Below are 21472 nucleotides of genomic sequence, written 5' to 3'. Positions count from 1 at the left end.
TAGCCTCCAGCCTACCTAAGGGGAAGCAAGTGGTGCCTGGCATATTTGAGCCCCCATGCAAGGGTGAGGAAAGCAGCAAGCAACCAATTGGTTAGGCAGAAAGCTGCTTCATTCCTTGCTTTAGGAGAACAGGTCAGGGGCAGGCAGACTGGCTCTTCCTTTCTCCCTCAATGGGGGGGGGGGGTCCTGCATAGTCACTAATGGTTAAAATGGTGGCTTCTAAACTGGAGAACGTTTGCTTCCCTACTTTTGCACATGAAGCCCGCAGGGTGACCTTGGGCCAGACAGAATTCACTCAGCCCCCACCTACCAGAAAGTGTGTGGGGTTCTCACCCCACTGGTAATGTGATTGCCTGCACATGCTCAAGTAATATTGCTTTGGCAGCAGCTGCTACCATAGCATTGGTTTTAGTTTCTTATCCCTCTTTCCCAGTATTATTAAAATGACCCTTCATCTCCCCTGCACTTGGACTTCCTCTGGGGGGGGGGGTGGCTCTACTTACTGTGACAGCCATTTTGTGATTGTGCCCACCACCCTGTACCAGAGTCCCAAAGATGCCCACAGGCTTGAAAAGGTCGGCACCTGCAGTCTCATAGCTCCAAAAGTGCCCATAGATCCAACAGTGAAGGATCCCTCCCATAGATGTTTCCCTGCTGTATAGCAGGAAAAGAACAATACTTAAGCAGGTGCTTCCTGTCCATGTTATTGTGTAAATTTTTTCTAAGTAGTTTAAAGGTGACCAGATTGTCCCACTTTTGGAGGGACATCTGGGGGCACCTGGCAAATTGTACTTATGTTGCAAGTAAAAATATATATATTACAACACTATTTTTGTGTTCTATGCGTTCTATGAAAATTTTTGTTGCTCCATATAGACCAAATTATTAATCACCCTTCCCGTCAATGGTGTCCTGCTTTACCAATGTTAAAATCTGGTCACCTTAAAGTAGTTGTACTAAAAAGAACTCGATTGAGCAATTTTTGAGTCAGGCACAGGATCTTTAACTAAGCTATCTAAAGGAAATTCATTTTCTAAGGCAGCACCTTAATAGTATTCTAGAGCTGTTTGTGTTGGGAGGTTGAAATTGTTTGCTGGCAGAAAACAGCTCTGGATACAGCTGAGTGAAGTGTGTACAAGGATCGATTCAATGGGTAGCCCTGTAGGTCTGAAGTAGCACAACGCAGAGTCCAGAGCACCTTTAAGACCAACAAAGATTTATTCAAGGCGTGAGCTTTCAAGTGTATGCACTCTTCCTCAGACTAAATGCACTCGAAAGCTCACGCCTTGAATAAATTCTCTGTTGGTCTTAAAGGTGCTATTGGACTCAATTTTTGGCATTCGTACAAATGTACTAATCATGGGGGGGGGGGGGAGTATATTGAAAACGAAATGATTTAAACCGGTCCTCAAGGATACGGCATCCATTACCACACAGTGCTTTGACAATATGGGGATGAGTTTCTAATTCCTTCGTCGTTTTCGTCGGGAATTGCATGCCAAAAATCTCCACTGAAGCGAAAACAAACAGGAATCCCTCTCATGCGCGCGTGTACGTCAAGTGCCATTTTGCAGCCCCTTTAAAGACAAACATTTTTTTACCCTACGCTAAACTTCCACGGACTGGAGCTCACTTCGCCAGGAGCATGTCGTTTACATTTATATAGGAAGTTATGAAGAAAACAGCATGCAAACGAAAGGCCCGTGAAGTTTTCGAGGATCCTGGACGACCCCGGCAGTGCCTAAACATATTTAGGCTGACTTAAGCCTTCTTTCTTCCGTGAGGCGTTCTGCCCAGGAATGGCGCGCCCGCGTGCAACGCCCAGAGTCCTTTTCCGCTCTGCAGCACTTGCTCGTCCTCCCGGGCCCTCCTCGGGCGTCCCTTTCCTCCGCTTCCGCTCCCTCTCCGAGCCTGCCCCGCCCCAATCGACAGCAAGGCTGGCGCTTTGGCGCTGGAGGAGGGCCGCCGTGGTTGCGGCCTCTTCTCGGAGCCATGGCGAGAGGGCGGATCACCAGGCTGACCGTCTGCGACGTCCGCTTCCCCACTTCCCTGGCGCACCATGGCTCCGACGCTATGGTAAGCGCGGCCTCTAAGCCGGCCCACTCCGGCCGCCTTCTTGTCAGTCCCGTGCAGGGGCCACAGAGGCGCTGCAATGAGCCGTGCAGCAATGAGAGATCAGCCAGATTTGGCCCAGTGGGGTTGGGGTGGGCAAAAGTGATCTAATCCTCTCAAGCTCCCGATTCCCCTCCAAGATAAACCGGTGGACAGAGATGCCTCTCTAACACTTAATTGGACTTAGGGTATCCTAGGATGTTACCTGCTTTTCTCTCGATTAGTTTTGACACCATCATGGGAGAACCCCTCCCTCCAGTCACCACCAATTGCAAGCAGTTTTGGATATGCAGGTGATCCTGTGTTATATTGTGTGGCTTCTGCTATTTGGGGGTATGTCTGTCCTCTCCCTTAGCATCCTGACCCAGATTATTCAGCAGCCTATGTTACCATAGAAACTGATGCTTCTGATGGACTGAAAGGTTATGGATTAACATTTACGCTGGGTAAAGGCACTGAAGTGGGTGAGTTGTTTTTCTGTCCCTAATTTAAACTAAACCTAAATCTCCAGGAACACATGAGTCTAATGCTTGGAAATGGTCTCTCTCAGGGGAGCGGCCCTAGGAGCAAGTTGAAAACGGAGGAACATTATTGATCTTTGTACAAATTGGTTACCTATTAGAATTCTGTTTTGCAAAATCATAGAGAAGGGCAGGACATTAATCTCTCTGGTCCTGGATTACGTTTTAGTAGTGCAATATGTTAACAGGCAACCTTAAGGGCAGGGACTGTGGCTCATTGAGAGAGCACAAACTGGGCATGCAGATTCAGACCCCTGCTTCTCCAGCTACAGGATGTCAAGTAGAAGGGCTAGGAAGAACTGGAAGACTCAGGGAAATAATACTTGTAATCTGAATTAGTATAAGAAAGCTTCATGTGCTCGCAAGTCCTGCTGTCACTTACTGTTGTGTAACATGGAGATTCTCCGGACTGATGTACATGACAGCTCCTGCCATCAGAAAGTTTAACCACAGTGGTATCTTGTAAGGGGCATTATATTTGAAAGCCTTTGCTCTTGTACATTAGCCCAATCCATTCTGGTGCTAGCACTTGAGATGCACAGGGGCGTCACTAGCCTAGTGCTTTCATCCCTGTTTCTTTGGGCTTAATTTGGGGCTTCAGAGGTTTAATATTTAAGTGCTTGCTGACAAACTTTCTCATCTGTTTGCACATTCAGCCTCTGCCCTTGCACATTATGGTTAGAGCAGGAACAAGTGGCAGATTTATAGGAGGTACCCACAGACCACTGCTAAGACTCAATATTGTTGTTGATTTTAAGTCTAGGTATTCTACAGGTGCTTTAAGTAAGAATTTGCACTCCCATTTTATTTTGAGAAATATTGATCTACCATATTTGCTGGCGTATACGACGACTGGGCGTATAAGACGACCCCCCCAACATTTCCACTCAAAATATAGTTTGTTACATTATATTACAGCACTATGGGCCACTATGGACAGCTATGTCTATCCCAACTGAAGTGCACCCGGTGTATAGGACGACCCCCTCACTTGGAGGCATGTTTTTCAGGGGGGAAAAGTAGTCTTATACGCCAGCACATATTGTACTTTTATTTATTGTAGATTTGCATGGCTGAGCTATAGTCATCCAACAATCTGTATTATATTTCAAGGAATAATTGAGGATCATGCATTTTATGCAAGTGTTGGTCTCAAACAGAACAAGGATTTATTTTCTATACTAGCAACATGGGTATAAAATGATAGCATGAAATCATGCAAATATGAATAATAATCAGCTGAGGATGTTTCCACAAATATAATCAAAAATCTGTTCCTTTCCTCTTTGTGTCATTTTTGGATGCTTTTCTTCCAGTTCAAAACAAACATCACCCATCTGTTGTGTTTTCTGCTCAGTACAGCAAATGTTTGGTAATCTGAGTCTCCTTTTGATCACAGCCTAATAGTGACAAAATCATAGAGTGTGATCCAGTCAGCTTCTCCACTGCTAAAAAGGGAGAAGGGAATTATCTCTGACCATCCAAAGGCTAGTCTAAGGATCATGGGAGATACAGCAATAAAAACCATGCGGGACAGTCGCTGTAGTAAAGAAATGAATTAGGTAAAATGGGATGAAGAAGATCCAATCCACCCTCTGTTTCAAGCTGCACTACAATCTTGCACAGTGATACCCCCTAACAAAACCATGTGCCTTGTATCTTTCTTCTATACTCTTTTTCATTTCTCTCACTTAGTTCATATTCCTATGAATAATTCTTATTTTAAATATGGACTAACGTTACTGAATCCCTAGCTCTTGAATGCGCTTGGTAAATTGAATGCATGGCCAGACCTTTCCAGTGGTCTCCCCGACCTATGGAACATCCAATCTGTGAAATCTACTTTACCCCCTTTTTATCAAAGAGCTGAAAGTTTATTTGGGATAGCTCTTTTGAGTCCAGCTTTGTTTAACCTTGTATCTCTTTTACTGCTGTTATAGAATTAGAAGAAGAACAGTTGGTTCTTATATGCCACTTTTCTCTACCCAAAGGAGTCTCAGAGCGGCTTACAATCATCTTCCCTTTCCTCTCCCCACAACAGGCACCCTGTGAGGTGGGTGAGGCTGAGAGAGCCCTGATATCACTGCTCGGTCAGAACAGCTTTATCAGTGCTATGGCGAGCCTGAGGTCACCCAGCTGGCTGCATGTGGGGGAGTGCAGAATCGAACATGGCTCACCAGATTAGAAGTCTGCACTCCTAACTACTACACCAAACTGGCTGTTTTATATTATTTAAAATTAGATATTCTGCATATTATTTTATTTTTATGTTTTTTATTATTTACATTGGTTTGGAATGTTGAAATGGAGCTTATATATTGACTAGTAATTAAGCCCGCTGTATGCCGAATACAGCGGGCGCTAGAAACTGACCTTGTCGGGCGGCGGCTCTCTGCCTAAGTAGGCAGCCCTGGCTAACAACTGAAATCATTGTGCACTCTGAAATCTGTGCACTCTGTAATGCAGTGGTCCCCAACCTTTCTGAGGCTGGGGACCGGCACGGGCCGCACCCGGGCCGCGCCCGCGAGCCGCGCCCGGGCCGCGCCCGCGAGCAGCGCCCGCGAGCCGCGCCCGCACATCAGGCCGCTTGCTGGCAGGGCCGCTGGTGGACTGTTTCTTCCTGGAACCTTGTTGGCTGCACGATAACGCGAGAGGCGGCGCTGCAGAAGCCGGGGCAGGAAGCGAGCCGGGAGCGGCTGCGAGGACGGCGGAGACCATTGTAAGTTGGGGGCGAGGGGGTGGTGCGCGGGGGCTGCGGCCTGCGTGGGTTCCCTCGGGCGTCAGGCCAGGAGCAACTGCAAGCCGCGCTGCGCGCGGCTCGCAGTTGCTGGGGCTGGGAATCAGAGGGAGCAATCGGCAGGCGCTTTGCGCCTGCCGATTGTTCCCTCCGATTGTCTGTCATGAGGAAGGGTCCAATCCGGACCCTTCCTCATCCCGGACACATCCCGCCCCAGAACGCCTTACTCTTTTATTTAGTCCGTGGCGCCCGTGGCGCCACGGGCGGTGTTCAGATGGATGGCTGATATTTCATCTGTATGAAACAGAATTAGGTGATGAGGCCCTGGAGAGCTACTATAATACTGATCTTGATAGCTAGACCAAACATTGGTATCAGCACAAGGCAACTTCATGTATAGTCAGATATTTCAGATCAGAAAGATGTCCCTCAAAGGAATATTTTCTCGTTTCAGCAAACTTCTGATGGATTTTTAAATTCTAAATTGGGTTCCAGTTGTGAAGGGCAGATTTATAAATGATTAAGGAATCAAGCAGAAGACAACAACTGAAACTCATAACTCCAGCAGCAGTACCATATTCAAAGGAGATAACAAGATATTCCAAATTCTATCTCTCCCATTGACTTCAGTGGACATGTAGAACAATGGATTAAAAGTCACATTCATTCTTCATCTAAAGCACTACCTTTGTTCTAATTTTTCTCAGAGATATATGTTCATCTTCCTTACTTGTTCCATTTTTATCTCAATCTTCCTTGAAGGAGCTCAGGGTGCCACACCTCATTTCCCCCTCCTAACAACAGCCCTGTGAAGCAGCAATGTGACGGACTGTGACTGATCCAAGGTCACCCAGAAAATGCTTTTAATGTTAAAGGGCGGATTTGAACCTGGGTGTACCTGTTCTTAATTGAATGCTGTAACCATTGCATCACACTAGCCCTCTAATTTGCCTATTCTGTGAAATCTAGTCCTTTATCATAACTCTTATAGTATGTAATGATTTTAGATTATTTTAATTTTTAGAAATTTGTATAGGTTTTTAATTGTTAAACACTGTTGTGAGCCATCCCAAGACCATTTGGAAAGGGTTGCCCTATAAGCCTCAATATAAATAAATAAAAATAAATAAAGTTGATGAGAGAGGTGGTTTGTTCAGACTAAATCAAATGCATTTACACAGAGTCTGACAAGTCTGTGGAATGTGATGACAACCTGGTGTGTTTTGCAGTTGTCTGTGCAGTCAATGCACTTTCTGTCCATGTGGTTAATAAAGACTTGGATGAAATCATCAGTAATTTTCGAGGGTTCTATAGACAACTCACCAGTGATGGACAGCTCCGATGGGTAAGATATTGTACAGCATCATTTAATAAAAAGTAATGGGTGAATGTAAAAAGTTTAACTGTATAATTAATTTTCTTACACCAACAGTTGTACTATAGGAAAGTAAACCTAACTCAAGCAGGAAATCCAACAAGCAACAGGGTACATTGTGTTAACCAAACATGTTTATATGGTTTGACTTCTTGTATTCCTGCTGAAAGAAAATGTACCCTTCCTTTTGGCCTTCTCTTTATCAGCATTCCTGTTCAGTAAAGCTTCACTGAAGGCTTATTGTGTGCAGATCCCAAAGAATCCAAGAATATTCCTGGGTAGAATTCTAAGTAGTAGGCACAAGATATTTTTATTTATTTACTAGGAAACATTTATATCCCATCTTGCCTTCTAAAAGCCAGCTGTGTCCTGAACATTAACATCGCTCATAAAACTCATTAAACCATACATACACTCACAGAGTGCTAATATATATTAAAATATGCCATTGAATCTTTAAAAAAGAAACACTGTTGAGACCATTTGTGCCAGAAGCAGTGATAGGAACTTTGAGATCTCCCTATAGAAAAGAAGAGGCATATGAGCTAGTTGTGGCCAACTGTGCAAGTCAGGGAAAGCATAATTGGATGAGTATAGTTGATAAACTAAGAGAGAGTCCTTCAGATTTGTGGGTCCCAAGTCATGAAAAGTTTTAGTAATAAGAAATGGCACCTTCAGTTGAGTTCAGAAGCAAATGAAGCTATTTTAGGATGACATGATTAGACAGATGTTATTCATTTTGGGATTGCATTTTGAACTGTTGAAAGTTCAAACTGTTGAAAGTGTTCCAGTTATCATCAAGAGCAGTCCACCTAACATGCAATATAGTAATCTATGTTTGTAAAAATTAACTAAACAGACTTTAGTGTGATGAGTGCCTGATCGCAGAAATGAAACTGTCTCTCTTTTTTCACATCCACGTGTTTGTTTTATCGACAGATTGGTCCAGAGAAAGGAGCTGTGCATTTGGCCACAGCTGCCATTTTGAATGCTGTCTGGGACTTGTGGGCTAAACAAGAAGGGAAGGTAATGGTTTTGAATAAATGGGCAAGAATGTACTCTTGTAATATCTCCATTGGTTATACCATTCAACAAATTCAAAATAAAATTTTTCCATGGTTCAGAATAATAAATAATGAAGTAAATACAAAGGAATTTTGCTAATATTTGAGAAGGTACAATTTGAAATAGTATTGCAATCTGTTTTAAATTGCTGCAGTCTTCATTTATAAAATGCATTTTTAAATAGAATAGCTAGAGTGTTTCAGTTTTGTTTCAGTGAAATAAATATAGTTGTTTCCAAGTAATGGACACCAGCCTACCTTTGCCAAATGCATATAGAGAATTGCTGTGGGTGTCCCTGGAAATACTAGAAATCAGGTTCTAGAAATCAAGCCACACACAATTTTTTTCTGCTCAAACTCATAGGAGCTGCATTAAATATAACTACTTCTTTCAAAGAGCCCAGCCTGGCAGAGCAAGGCAGGAAACCCCAGCCTGGCACCAGGGAAGCCTTGGCCCTTTTACTGAACCTACTCATATCTGAAGAAGTGAGAAGAGTCTTCTAGCTGTCAAATCTGTTCTAAATTAAAGGCAGCTTTCATTTCACACTTCCTATCTTACATGTCCCTATCAGGTCTACCATGGGGTTGAAATAAGGAAAGAGAGAAAATAAATATATAATGCGACCTAGTCATTGACCATAGTAATTGCTGTATGCGTTCAAAGTTTCCTGTGAGATAACTTCAGCATAAATGGTTTGTTTCTTTTTTAAAGCCTCTTTGGAAGTTGCTGGTTGACATGGTAAGGATAAAAAAATCTATTATTGATTTATATTCCTGGTGTGCTACATTAATCTTAGTAGGTATGGAACTGTGATTCAGCATTACATGGCTAGTGTAGTTCCTCTAAAGGTAAAAGGCTTTGTAGACTGTGGTTTACTGTATTATTCCTGTGGTGTTCACTTCCTGAATTGTCCTGAGAAACTGCTTCTGCCTTGAACTACAGTCTATGAATATCTGCAGATGTAAGTTTACCTTCCTACTGACATTAAAAATTCATTCCTATAAAGTGCAGTAATAAAGAGATGCCAATATTTAAAGAGGTCTGAGGATTCATTGCAACTGCTTCTATTCTTAAATTAGTTACTATGTAATTTGTGAACTTTAAACATTTAAAGCTTTTACACTGCAGTCCTGTACAGAGCTACTCAAGCCTAAGACCATTAATTTCAATAGAGTAGTGTAACTCTACATAGGATTGTACAGATAATTAAATGTGAAGAAAAAGTAAGTAAGCCACTAAATGATGGGAGAGATGTCTTGGCCCTCAAAAAGTGATAAATACAGATGAGGGTATACAGTAGCTGCTGCATCTTATACAATATGCACATTTTGGCATTGTATTTTTTGATTTAGTTAAGGTCTGTTTTGTAAAGCAAATTGTCCTCAGCATAAAACCTTGTCATTATACTTATAGTGATAGCAGATAGTTGCTTTCATACATTGTATTCATTTCTCAGTATATATTGTCTATTGTAGAGCCTGAGATCCACAGAATCAGGTTACAGTCAGCTAATCCTTTGATAGATCAAGATGGGTAGCCATGTTAGTCTCTCTGTGGCAATAGAAAAGAGAAAGAACCCAGAAGCACCTTAAAGACTAACAAAATTTGGGGCAGGGTATGGGCTCTTGCTCTTTTCTAATCTTTTGATACTCCCAGTTTATGTTTATGATTAATTCCCACACTGATTAGAATTTTCTAGTATCACCAGCAGGATATTGCCACAGAGTATCTGCACATTTTAATAAGATTGTATCACAATAACATTTTCAAACCAAGCATCATATCTTGTTGCCCACTACTCTAATGTGTCATCATTTGCAGAGTAAGACATAGTCCAGCCTACTACCCCAGCTATGCACAATGAGGAAGATATATGTGACTGGTGGCCCTTGATGGGTGTCCATGATCAGTTCCCATCACACATCAAACTGCCTTATACTGAATCACCAACAACCTGATCCTTACCAGAGGAACCAAGCCTGAGCCTAATTAAAAAGCAATAGTAAAAGAAGTGTTAACATTTTAAAAACTGGATTTAGGTGAAAGAGTTGTGCATAAGTCATCTAGATTACTTGGTGAAGAGGTATTTCATTAGTCAAGCTATATATCTAACTTGTTTCTTCTTTTTCCAGGATCCCAAACAACTGTTATCTTGCATAGATTTCAGATATATTACTGATGCACTGACAGAAGAAGAAGCTTATAGTGAGTTATGTTACAGGAACTAAACTTACTCTATCTTATTTCAGACTGCTATAGACTGCTGCAGTGATGGGGGGGGGGGTAAAGGGAGATAAAAGTTTGAAAGATAATGGCTTGTTGACCAGTGAATAAGTGCCTAAGCTGAAGTTTGAACAGAGAAATATAGTTCGTAGCTCATGCTCTTATCTTCAGTGCTCCAGTAACTCCAGAATACCCACTGTCTAAGTATGTGCATGGCTAATGCAGTCCCATTCATTTCAAAGATGCTCAGTACCTCAATTTTACTTTATAAAAATAACAAAGAGATAACATAACATTTTGGTTGAAGATTGCAATTTCTCTTTCCACACAACTAGCAATACTTCAGAATGGCCTGGTGGGGAAAAAAGAAAGAGGTAAGCAAGGTCTTAAATTCTTATCGCATCCTCGAAAGCTCTTCAGAATCTGGGAATGGAATTTGGTGGCTGACTTCCCACTTATCACAGTGCATTGCAGGACAGATGCTATATGTGAAGACTTTCTGAAATGATACAGAGATCCTGGCTTCTTTATTGATTGGTTGGTTGGGTTTTATCCACCTCATTTTCTAAGGACCTTAGGATGCTGTAAAAAGTCTCTTTTCCCATTTTATCCTCTCAATAGTCTTGTGAAGTAGGTCATGCCAAGTGCAAGTATATGGTCCAAAGTCACCGTGACAGAGTAGGGATTTGATCCTAGGTCTCTCTGGCTGTAGTCTAGCACTCTAATCTGGAAAAGCCGTGATACCTTATGGAATACCAAGGTTATCATTTGTTGCAAGGGTCTTTTCTGACAGTCATTTTAGTGCAGTTGTAGGGAATCCAGCTGTATTTTTTCCAAAGTTGTATACAAACTGCATTTGACCTCTTGTGACACTTTGTATCTTTATAGAAGAACAAATGCTAAAACATGGCTACCCAGCTTATACCACATCATGTGCCTGGCTTGGCTATTCAGACCAGCAACTAAAACAGGTTGGGCCTCTTCCACAGTCTTCTCATTTAGACCTCTCCTTTCATTTCATTGCAGAAATATTTAGCAAACATAACCAGTTTAGGCATTACCAAGTTCCATTTAATTGATGTCAGGTACTACCTGATTTGGTGTCTGTCTGCCTGTCTGTCTCTGTCTTTATCCATCCATCCCTGAGGCTAGCTTAGACATAACCATGGCAGTATTGTGTGAAGTCTCCCAATTATCTACCTTCCTATAGTACATGGAACTTCAGGGGTAGTCAAACTACAATTCCATGGACTACAATTCCCATGGACTACCAGCATTTGCTGGCAGGGGCTCATGGGAATTGTAGTCCATGGACATCTGGAGGGCCGCAGTTTGACTACTCCTGGTCTAAACCAAGGGTGCAAGTACCTGCATGGTTTTATAGCTGTACCAAAGAGGCACAGCTGCAGTGTACTAAGAATGAATGAATGAATGAATGAATGAATGAATGAATGAATTGGTTAGATACAGCCTAATGGCAGCCATTCTAAGAAAACAAATACAAATTTATTTCTTGACCTTCTTTTGTTTTTGTTGTAGACAGGTCTCATGAAAGAATGAAATTGTGTAGTACTGTGCATGTGTAAATTCTTTTTCATATTCTACATGAGGCTGGCTCTCATGAACTATGTGTTGGGGTTGTGTGGGTGAGCTATTAACTTTTTCAAAGCAACAATAGCAATGCCAAGAAACCAAAGAGATTTAGATCCTAACAACCACAGACAGAGTTCTGCTTGTGAAATGGAGCTTTCTTATCTCTTTGACTTATGCAGCCCCCTGCACCCCCACAAGAAGCTGTTTTTGAAAGCCAGGGAGCCACATCTGTGGCAGCATTTGGAACTGAAGAGTCAAGGAAAAGCCATAGACACGCAACTGCATGTTAGGAAGCACATTCTGGTAGAACACTTGAAGTCCATGTATATATTTATATATATAGAATTGAGTCTCTACCATTTTCACTTTCCCAAGGAAAATCCCTGTGCTCCCACTAAAACTGCTGCTGAGGATTAAGGGAGCCCCAGGGACACTATGGAATGCATCTGTGATGGAGACGGACTGAAGGAAGGCGGAATCAGCTGAAATCCATCCTTGCATGAGCTTTTGCTCTCTTCACAGAGATTCCTCAAGTTGTACAAGGAGGGGATGGGAAGAAGTGCAATTTCTGTTCCTTTCCTGTCGTGCCCTAGCCTGGGCTGGATCCCACTCTGAGGGCTTCTGAGCCTTTTATGGTTTTCAGTACTGCACTGGATATGGGAGGGTGGCAAAAGGGTTTTTCACAGCCTCATTATTTATGTTATGGAAGGGTCAAATCCAACTCATTATTCCTGTGTAAAACATGGTGCTACCTAAAATGGAATGCCCTTTTAACAGCTTAACAAAGGCAGCTGAAAGTTTTGATCAAATGTTTGTTTACACTTACTATATATGTACATAACTGCTGTAACCTTTTTGACAGCTGTGTACTGAAGCTCTGAAGGATGGCTGGACCAGGTATGAAGCAGTTGCTGTACTGAATTTCACTTCCTCGATGTGCAGGAAACACATGACAGGGAAGGCTGGGTTTGTAAGGAGAAATGAAAATAAAAAGTGCACTCAGGGTTAGGGATACCGTCCTGCGCCACAGTGGGTTGTAAAAACGCTGCTGTATGCCCAGAGTGGGTCTCATCTTGAAAAAAGTTACGTGCCCAATCTGAACTTAGTCTAAATTAGTTTGTTCTAGGTGGACATGTTAAAAATTCTCGGAAAGCACTAATTTTTTTTATGCTTTTCTAAATGGGCTTATCTAAGTTTAATGGTATATATATATATATATATATATATATATATATATATATATATATATATATATATATATATATATATACCATTATATATATGCTAGCATGAAAGCCCATTGCAACCAGGAATACAATGGGCGCTATGACCCAGGGGATCCTGGCAGGTGCAGCTCTCTCTCTCTCTCTCTCGAGCCATAGCAGGTAATCAGGGCTTGTTCGTAGCAGGGAATCAAGGCTGTTTGCAGTTTGGGGCTTATTTGCAGTTTGTATCTGTCTGTCTATCTCTCTCTCTCTCTCGCATCAGGAGCCATAGCAGGTAATCAGGGCTCGTTTGCAGTTTAGCAGGGCTCTCTGTGTCTCTGTGTGTCTTTCTCAGGCGTCTGAGAACAAAGTGGCTACCGTCCAGGAAAGGAGGGCGGGAGCTGTAGGGGCAGGGCTGATTGGCCCTATTCCAACTCGGACACCCCGGACAGGTTCCACCCCCCAAGGTTTCACAAATATTAACAGGAACAATGGATAAGGATATAAATGGTCCTATGTAATGTTGTTCAGTCTCAATAAGTTGATTGCAGAGAGGAAACCATTGCTGTCTACCTTTTATACATCTTAGAGTAATTCATATGTTTTATTGTAAATACATCTCTAGGTTCAAAGTGAAAGTTGGAGCAGATCTCCAGGATGACATTCGGAGATGCAAACTTGTTAGAGAAATGATTGGACCTGAAAATATACTGGTATATATATAGACATAAATTAATCTAAGGTGCCATTTAAATAGAAAAGCGTGTTGTGTATTATTGTCATGTGAACATTAAAATCACCTATGTGTGTTTGGTGATGGTGTTTGTTGAACTAGAAGTAGACCAGCCATTTCTCTTATCACATTATACATTGTCAAATCTAAAGTCCTGATTTCCAGTTGAGTGTCTACTGTAACGAACTTGGCTACGATATTTGCCGAAATATTTTCTAATATAAAATTTTTATTCTTCAAATTGTGACACAGGCAATTAAATTCAAGTTATTTAAAATAGGCATAAAATTTGGGTATCAAGTGTTTTCTGCATTTATGTTAAGCTCTCAGAAATTGATTTTCCCAGGCTTCTGAGGAATTTCAAACAGTACAAATGTTTGTCTCATCAATCAATTTTCTATACTGCAATAAAGGCTATTGTAGACCTAGCATATTAGGAACTGAGTTAGACGTTGTTTCACAAATGGAACAGTTCCTGATTTGAAATCCACAAGCAATCTGAGATTTTTTGCTTGTGTTATTTAAACTATTCAGATTTCCCTGAATTCAGTAGATGTCCCAAGATGAACCTTCAAAATTTGCTCTGAATTTTGCTTTAGGTGCAATGTTGGTGGCATCTTCTTAGTTTTGCAATTAGATTCTGATTATTTTAAGCTTAAAAAAAACATGTTTAAACACAGAGAAACCTGTGTCACTTTCACTGTTTATATTATTTTGGAGATTACTGACATTTATTGTCTAAGGACTGATAGCCAGAATATTTTTAGCCTTTGCTGAGTCCTAAAAGTCCCTCACATTTGAAATTATAAGTTACAGTCCCAGCTCTGACCCTTTCCCGTTGCTGCCCCACTTGCTGAGGTACAGCCTTCCTGAAAGGTTGAGGGAAGCCTTCCTTTGAGTATGCAATGTAGAATTCTTTAAAAGATCTTATGGGGCGGCTTAAAAATTTGCAGGATCCAACCCAATATAAATATATCGCTGCTCATTTATTTATTACACTTCATTTATTACATTCCTTACAGTTCAGAGCAATTCGTATATGGCTCCCAGGCATCTTCCAATCTAAGCAAGAACCAAGCTGAGACCTTAGCAGCATATGTTTGCTTTAGAATGTGCATCTCTGATCCTAGAGCAGCCAGCTGGCCACATCCAGCATGCCAAGCACCTCTGACCATTTCATGAACTTAATTTTCATCTGAAGTGCCCCTGAGCTTTCCTTTGTTCCTCCTGGAACATCTAGGAATTCTGCATTTCTTTATGATGCATTGCAAATATAATATTAAAAATCAACAGGGACTCACATGGAAATACCATTTCCTTTTGTATGATAGTCACTTTTTAACATACTCCAGGTATGCATGAATAGTCTCCTAGGGAAACACAACCTCCTGACATCAGGAATTAAACACATGCACAGTTGCATTGACTGACAGCAACACATAGCCTGTAAACTCTCTTATTAATTGTAGAAGACTTGCAGTTCCCAGTTAAAATATTATGGAAATACATGATGACAGTTGTGTGACATAATGCGATAGCCATTATATTTTCAGTTTTTATAACAAGCTAACAGGAGTCCCTTATATGTCACAACAAATTAGATGTTTGGTTTACTAATATGCTTGATTCTTACATTTGATTGTATTTTGTTTCTTTAATTTAATGGATTTTAGCAACTGTTGGCTAGCAGATGCTACATGATCAGATTGTTTAGCAACTCGGCAGGAGGATGCTAGACTGCCTCATACGAGCTTGGCTCATTTTCTTGATGCTTTCCAAATCAACATTATGGTTGTTATAGCAATGCACACAATAGCTTCACAGAATTGATTCAGTCTGTAACTATTCTCAGATGCTGGATGCTAACCAACGGTGGGAAGTAGAAGAAGCCATACAGTGGGTTGCTAAACTAGCTGAATTCCAGCCACTATGGATTGAGGAACCAACTTCCCCTGATGATATTCTTGGGCACGCAACCATTTCTAAGGTCAGAGGGCATGTTTTGGTCTCAGTAGGACAGCAGAGTTGCTATACACTAGAGAACTAGGATGATTTGTAGATGAGGGGGCGACCTTAGAGAGAGCTCAAAGATCAGGCTGAATGGGTTGTCAGAAATAATTAAAATAGACTTTCCACAGGATCCTGTCACATATGTGGCATGTATTCCATTAAATTTAAATGAGTAACATATTTTTGAAGGCTTTAATAAGAGCTGGCGTGTTCAAGCCAACCAGCAAAGACCCAAAAATATATATGACTCACTATTTAATGTGTTTGGATTAAAAGTTCAAATTATATTAGAAATATTACACTAGCCAAGGATTTGTCATCAAAACTTATTAGGACTCCAGTGGTCCCACATGTACCTTGTGGCCAGAGTCCAACATGGAGTTCAACATGGTTAAGCTTCAGTGGGACTTATCTATGCATAAATAACTGGATTCAAATGCGCTCTTGATGTGGTGCACACCCACTTATGTCACTATTCACACCTAATTGATTAAGCAAAAATACCCTGCTAACACTTAATTAGTTTTCTTTGAGTTTTCTACTAATCACGTAATAGTCACGGAAACATATTTTGGTTTTCTAGAGAGAATAGCTGCATTGGAGAATACTCATTAATTTGTGCCCTTTTATGAACTTTCTTTCATTGTAGGCTTTGGCCCCACTAGGAATTGGTGTTGCAACAGGAGAACAAGTAAGTGTATTGACCCTTTATTATAACTTGATGTTCCATGTAAAAGTTATTCAGTATTCAATGTAAACCGCCCAGAGCCACGAGGAATGGGTGGTATAGAAATCCAAATAAATAAATAAATGTTTTGGAAGCATCACAGTTACTGTTCCTGAGATTATGGAATTAGTAATCATTTCATACCTTCCAATCACCCTTCCACCCATGCTTATTTGGACAATATTTTTGTTGAGATCAGTTCCCTTTTTCAGGTTGCAGACTACTGCCAAGGGATGGGGGGGACAGGGCGACCCGGAGTCCTGCGCATGCGCAGCAGCCCCATGCAAATGCGCATGTGCAGATCCACCCCACGTGTGCAATTGCGCCAGGCTGGGCTGCGCATGTGTTTGTGCTCCAGGAAGGTGCACAAAAGCGCATGCGCAACAGCTCTGCACATGTGCACATGTGCAAAACTGCCACGCGTGTGTGTTTGCGCCCCCTTTGGGTGCAAACGTGTATGCTTGTTTGTGCCGCCAGCTTTCAGGCAACCACACTTACCTCTCCCCCCCCCCCCAGCGAGAAGCTTACCGGGCTGCAAGCTAATTGGCTGCTTCAGTTGGGGACCACTGCCCTAGAAGACATCACTCCTTTGTTGATTCCACATAAACAGAACAGTAGTTGTCTTTGCTGCATGAAAAAGGACAGCTCCAGTCACTTAAGTGCCTTTTCATATACAGATGGGCTCAAGCTTGCCTGTCCCCATACAGTCATGACATAAGGGAGACAACAAAAAGATTCTTTAGTGGTGTATGTACTGCATAAAATATAGGAAGGATTCATATAATGATCATATTGTCTGCTCCTCCCCCCCCCAGCAGTTCTAGACATAATAGGAGCATGCCCTCATGCCCCTATTATGGTGAGTAGTGGAGGAAGTAGTGGAGGAAGGAAAACGAGATGCCTTCTGCAAATAATTGCCGGTCCACTGATTGGTAATATAGTTAATTACCACACCACGCTTGACATGTGGTCCCCCAGAAGCAAAACAGTCATTCAGTATGTACACAAAGTAAAAAACAAAAACAAAACCCTCCCCTTTGCATCATGTACCCTTAAACACACTGCATGTAACCAATGAGGTATTCCATAAAGCACCTTATGTTTTGTAGAAGCTGTGATGGTACATTATCTTTGATGTCATATTGCACATGAGAACTGAAAACCCCTGAATAATTGGGGTCTTGTTTTCCCTGTCTGCAGTGTCATAACAGAGTGATATTTAAGCAGCTCCTCCAGGCAAGGGCCTTGAGCTTTGTCCAAGTGGATAGCTGCAGGCTGGGAAGCGTCAATGAAAACTTGTCTGTGCTACTGATGGCCAAGAAGTTTCAAAGTAAGGCTCCTGAAAATACTGCAGTGTTGCTTTAAAACCTCTCTCTTCTGAAGCAGTCATGTTAAGTCATAGTTTTGTGTATGTTCTAGCAGATAAATATTGTAGTTGAGGGGACGGGGCTTTTCCCAGCAATTTTTTTTTTTTAAGAGAGATGAGAGGCATGAATAATCCCCAGTAAGTAGCTATACATTCTAATTGCTTGTTTTTGGTTTTTCTTATCGTTAGTGAATAGGAACCTGATATCATGTTTTTCCTTTCAGTTCCTGTTTGTCCTCATGCTGGAGGAGTTGGCCTTTGCGAGTTGGTACAACACTTGATCATATTTGACTACATTTCAGTATCTAGTAACCTTAAGAATAGGTTAGTAATGTCTCAGTTCTTCCTGTGTTGTAGTGCAGCTCCTGTGAATGACCTAAGGTTCTGGTATTTATAATTGAAACCTAGGTTTGTTAATGAAAGCCAAATTTGCCAGTAACTAAATGCTTTTCCATCAACTGGATGCTTCTAGCAGGCAGCCAGTGATAAAGAGGAAGCTACACGAACCTTGAACCTGCTGTTTGTTTTCACCTATAGGATGTGTGAATACGTAGACCATCTACATGAACATTTCAAGAATCCTGTCACAATCAAGAATGCATCCTATATACCACCCCAGGTATTGCTGGCATGAGCAACTACACATCTTGTGCTAACCATGAGCTTGTAAGATAAGTTTTCTCTATGAACATCTAGGGGGGCTAAGGAAAACAAAAAAGGAGAGCCAAATATTTCTGACATGATGTCTGCAGTTGTTGCTCTTGGGTTTATTTTAAAATACAAGCCCTATACTAACATCATTTGCAAGGGCAATCAAAGGAGTTCCTATAGATTTTGTATCAGATTTTTTTAAAAGCACCGTTTCTAGTATTTTCCAAAACCACAATGTTTGGCCATCTCCTATTTATGGACTTAACTGCTGAAGTGGAGGTTCTTTCAAAATTACTGTAGTGTTAAATATTGCTTTGTTGCTAGTTTCAATCAATACATCCAGTCTGTGATATAATATGAACTAAAAGGCAGTGTTGATGCAGTATTTATATTTAGCGGAAACAAAATTTATATCTCTTTCACCTTAAATTGAGGTGGCTTAAGTCTGGCAGATGATACAGCTAGTGTGCATCCTCAAGGTATTCAAGGCTGTCCTTGTTTTCATTATGATTGGACTATATGGCTAGCTTGGCGGGGGGGTGGGCATTTCATTCTGTCCTTTGAAATTACCATAATGCAGCATGTACCTAAGGTATATGAGCTTACAATACATGGACTAATCCAAGGGGACTTTTTCCGTCTGAGGCATCTCCGTCCTGGGGCCATTGCTCTTGGTATTGATATGTTGTGGGGAAAGTTGTGTGACTTCTATACATAATCAATTTGCTAATATGGATTCTGAGTTTCATCACCAGTCTGTACAAGGTCAGGTGCTTTCGGGGAAAAAATTATACAGAAATATAAAAGTTCATAAATTCTTTGGGGGAATTAACTTCAGTGCAAATATTTTCTATTTAACTGTGTAACTTTGCTCTCTCTGAGCACATAAAATGCTCATGAGAGTAGGTTCCAGGAACGATTGCAGAACAGAATAGGCCTGCTGAAGGGCAGAGATTTCTTCTCTGAGCTAGAGTAATATGTTCAAATACAAAATATTTCTTCATTTATAAAAGGCAGCTGGATATTCCAATGAAATGAAAGAAGAATCGGTAAGGAAATACCAGTTTCCACAAGGAGAAGTCTGGCAGAAGCTCCTTTCAGAACATAAAATGCAACTGCAATAGGTTGAACTGTGGCTGAAGATTAGATGCCCCAGAGATGCCGTTGTTGCTGAACAACAAGAAGATTGCAGATTCAAATGGCTGCTTTTATGAATGCTGGGGAAATCTGTATTGTTTGAGAGTGTTTTCTTGGGTGTGCACACCTGCAATAAGAGGTCAAGATTCTTAAGGAGAATCAGAATAGCTGTTTCTGAACTACATGCAAATTTCAGATTCAAATTAATGCTTTTATGTAACTGGAGTACTTCCAAAACCAAAATAGATCACAGTCCCAAATGATAGAATCTTTGATCAACTTAAACTTTTTAATGCTTAAGCTCAAGAAGCGCATGATTCATCTTTCCTGGAGCTATTTCAAGAAATTACAGGATTATATAATGAATCCCTTGTTTATTGTGCCTGGTTTCTGTGTTTGAAAGTTTCAAATAAACCAGCTGTATAACCAGGTGCTGCATATTTAGCTATGATTTGTTTGAGAGTGTTTTCTAAGGTGTGCACACTTACAAAAGAGGTCAAGATTCTTATGTAGAATTAAAGAAGTATGCAAATCCAGCAGATGCTTGGTAGCTTGAAAAGCCTGATTGCAGCAAGGAAACATGGGTTGCAAGGAACTGGGGTCAGACTCTTCCAGTGTGGCTTTAGGCCTGGGGCAGAAACAGCCTTGGTCACTCTGTTGGATGACTTGCACAAGGATATGGACAGGAGAGTGAGTCTCCTGGACTTCTCAGGAGCTTTCAGTACCATTGATCATGGTAGCCTTCTGGACTTCCTGTCTAGACTGGGAGGCACTGTTCTGTAGTGCAAATGCTGGCAGGGGCTCATGGGAACTGTAGTACATGAACATCTGGAGGACCACAGGTTGACTACCCCTGCTGTAGTGGTTCCAATCTCACCTGGAGAGTAATTTTAGAAGGTGGTGGTTGGGAGACTGTTGTGCAGTTCCTTTGGGTCCCACAAATTTACATCCTTTCCCCTGTGTTTTTTAACATCTACATGAAACAGTTTGGTGAATTCATTCAGAGATTTGGGCTGACTTAGAGATTCAGAGATATGCAGATGACTTAGCTTTGTCTTACGCATCACTGCCTGGAGGCAGTTTTGGAGTGGATGTGGGCTAATAAACTTTCTCCTCACTTATTCAACCTCTTTTTACATGATCTCCCAAAAACCCTAAGACTCATAAATGGTCATCCACCCAAACTAGATAAACTGCCAATCCCACTTCTTCTGTATGCTGATGACACCGTTTTGCTTTCCCATTCCAGAATTGGTCTGAATAGATATCTGAATGCTTTCCACGAATATTGCCAACTCAATGACCTATCGATAAACTTTAAAAAAACCAAAGTGATGGTCTTTGCACAGAAGTGGTCTCCCTCAAACTGGCACATTGGTGGTCATAAAATCGAGCAGGTCAAATGTTTCAAATACCTAGGAATCACCGTCCAACATAATTTGCACTGGACCAAACACAGAAATAGGATTACTTTGCAGGCTAACTGTTCCATTACCCATCTAAACCGTTTTTTCTTCCTTAAAGGCAATCAGTTTGTCCCAGCTGTCTGTCGTGTGTTTGACTCTAAAATTCTTCCCCAAATTTTATATGGTATCCCTCTGTGGATTTCAGGTTTTAACAAAAACATAGAGAGGTTACAGTCTGCCTTCCTCCGGCAGATTTTGAGAACTCTAAATTGCATCCCTTACTCCTCTTTATGTCTTGAAACTGGACACAATCTTCTCGAAACTAAGGCCTGGATTTTCACCTTTAAATATTGGCTAAAACTGCATTTTAGGGTTCGATTAGATAGTCTATTGGCCTATTTACTGAGAGACACTTTTAAATTTAAATGGTTCTCTACCATCCTGACTACACTCCAACAAATTGGCATTGACTACGATTACATCTTATCTCTGAATGAATCCTCCATTATGTACCAGATCAAACAAAGGCTACTTGATCAGGAATTTCAAAAAATCCATCCCACTGTGCCAGCAATCTGCTCTCCTTGTGCGCTTGGTCTCCAAGTGAAGCA

The 21472-nt window shown here is 41.3% G+C and overlaps 1 protein-coding gene across 2 annotated transcripts; it reads left to right on the top strand.

Annotated features, from left to right (window-relative positions):
• The first annotated feature begins 1895 nt into the window (after positions 1-1895).
• On the top strand, positions 1896-19884 carry ENOSF1 (enolase superfamily member 1). Of its 2 annotated transcripts, XM_077352652.1 has the most exons (16): positions 1897-2076; positions 2468-2576; positions 6600-6715; positions 7685-7771; positions 8522-8548; positions 9943-10015; positions 10369-10407; positions 10922-11004; positions 12489-12523; positions 13457-13544; positions 15417-15551; positions 16224-16265; positions 17502-17631; positions 17892-17991; positions 18205-18286; positions 19332-19884. In XM_077352652.1, exons 1-16 carry the CDS (start codon positions 1993-1995, stop codon positions 19440-19442), a joined length of 1341 nt encoding a protein of 446 aa, XP_077208767.1. In that variant the 5' UTR covers positions 1897-1992; the 3' UTR covers positions 19443-19884. The 2 variants fall into 2 exon arrangements, with proteins under 2 accessions (XP_077208766.1, XP_077208767.1); XM_077352651.1 differs by lacking the exon at positions 2468-2576 and having other exon boundaries at positions 1896-2076.
• Positions 19885-21472: the final 1588 nt, after the last annotated feature.

This window comes from Paroedura picta, chromosome 9 (assembly GCF_049243985.1).
Source record: "Paroedura picta isolate Pp20150507F chromosome 9, Ppicta_v3.0, whole genome shotgun sequence".
Taxonomy (NCBI): domain Eukaryota; kingdom Metazoa; phylum Chordata; class Lepidosauria; order Squamata; family Gekkonidae; genus Paroedura; species Paroedura picta.
The sequence above is the reverse complement of the archived record's forward strand: the minus strand, read 5'-3'. Positions and strand labels throughout refer to the sequence as shown.

What these genes read in the sequence shown, in the direction of transcription:
- ENOSF1 (XM_077352652.1), top strand. Translation starts at nt 1,993, where the DNA reads ATGGCGAGAGGGCGGATCACCAGGCTGACCGTCTGCGACGTCCGCTTC. An exon ending in GGGCTAAACAAGAAGGGAAG is followed by an intron (nt 7,772 to 8,521) that starts GTAATGGTTTTG and finishes TCTTTTTTAAAG; the next exon opens with CCTCTTTGGAAGTTGCTGGT. An exon ending in GATGGCCAAGAAGTTTCAAA is followed by an intron (nt 17,632 to 17,891) that starts GTAAGGCTCCTG and finishes TTTTCCTTTCAG; the next exon opens with TTCCTGTTTGTCCTCATGCT.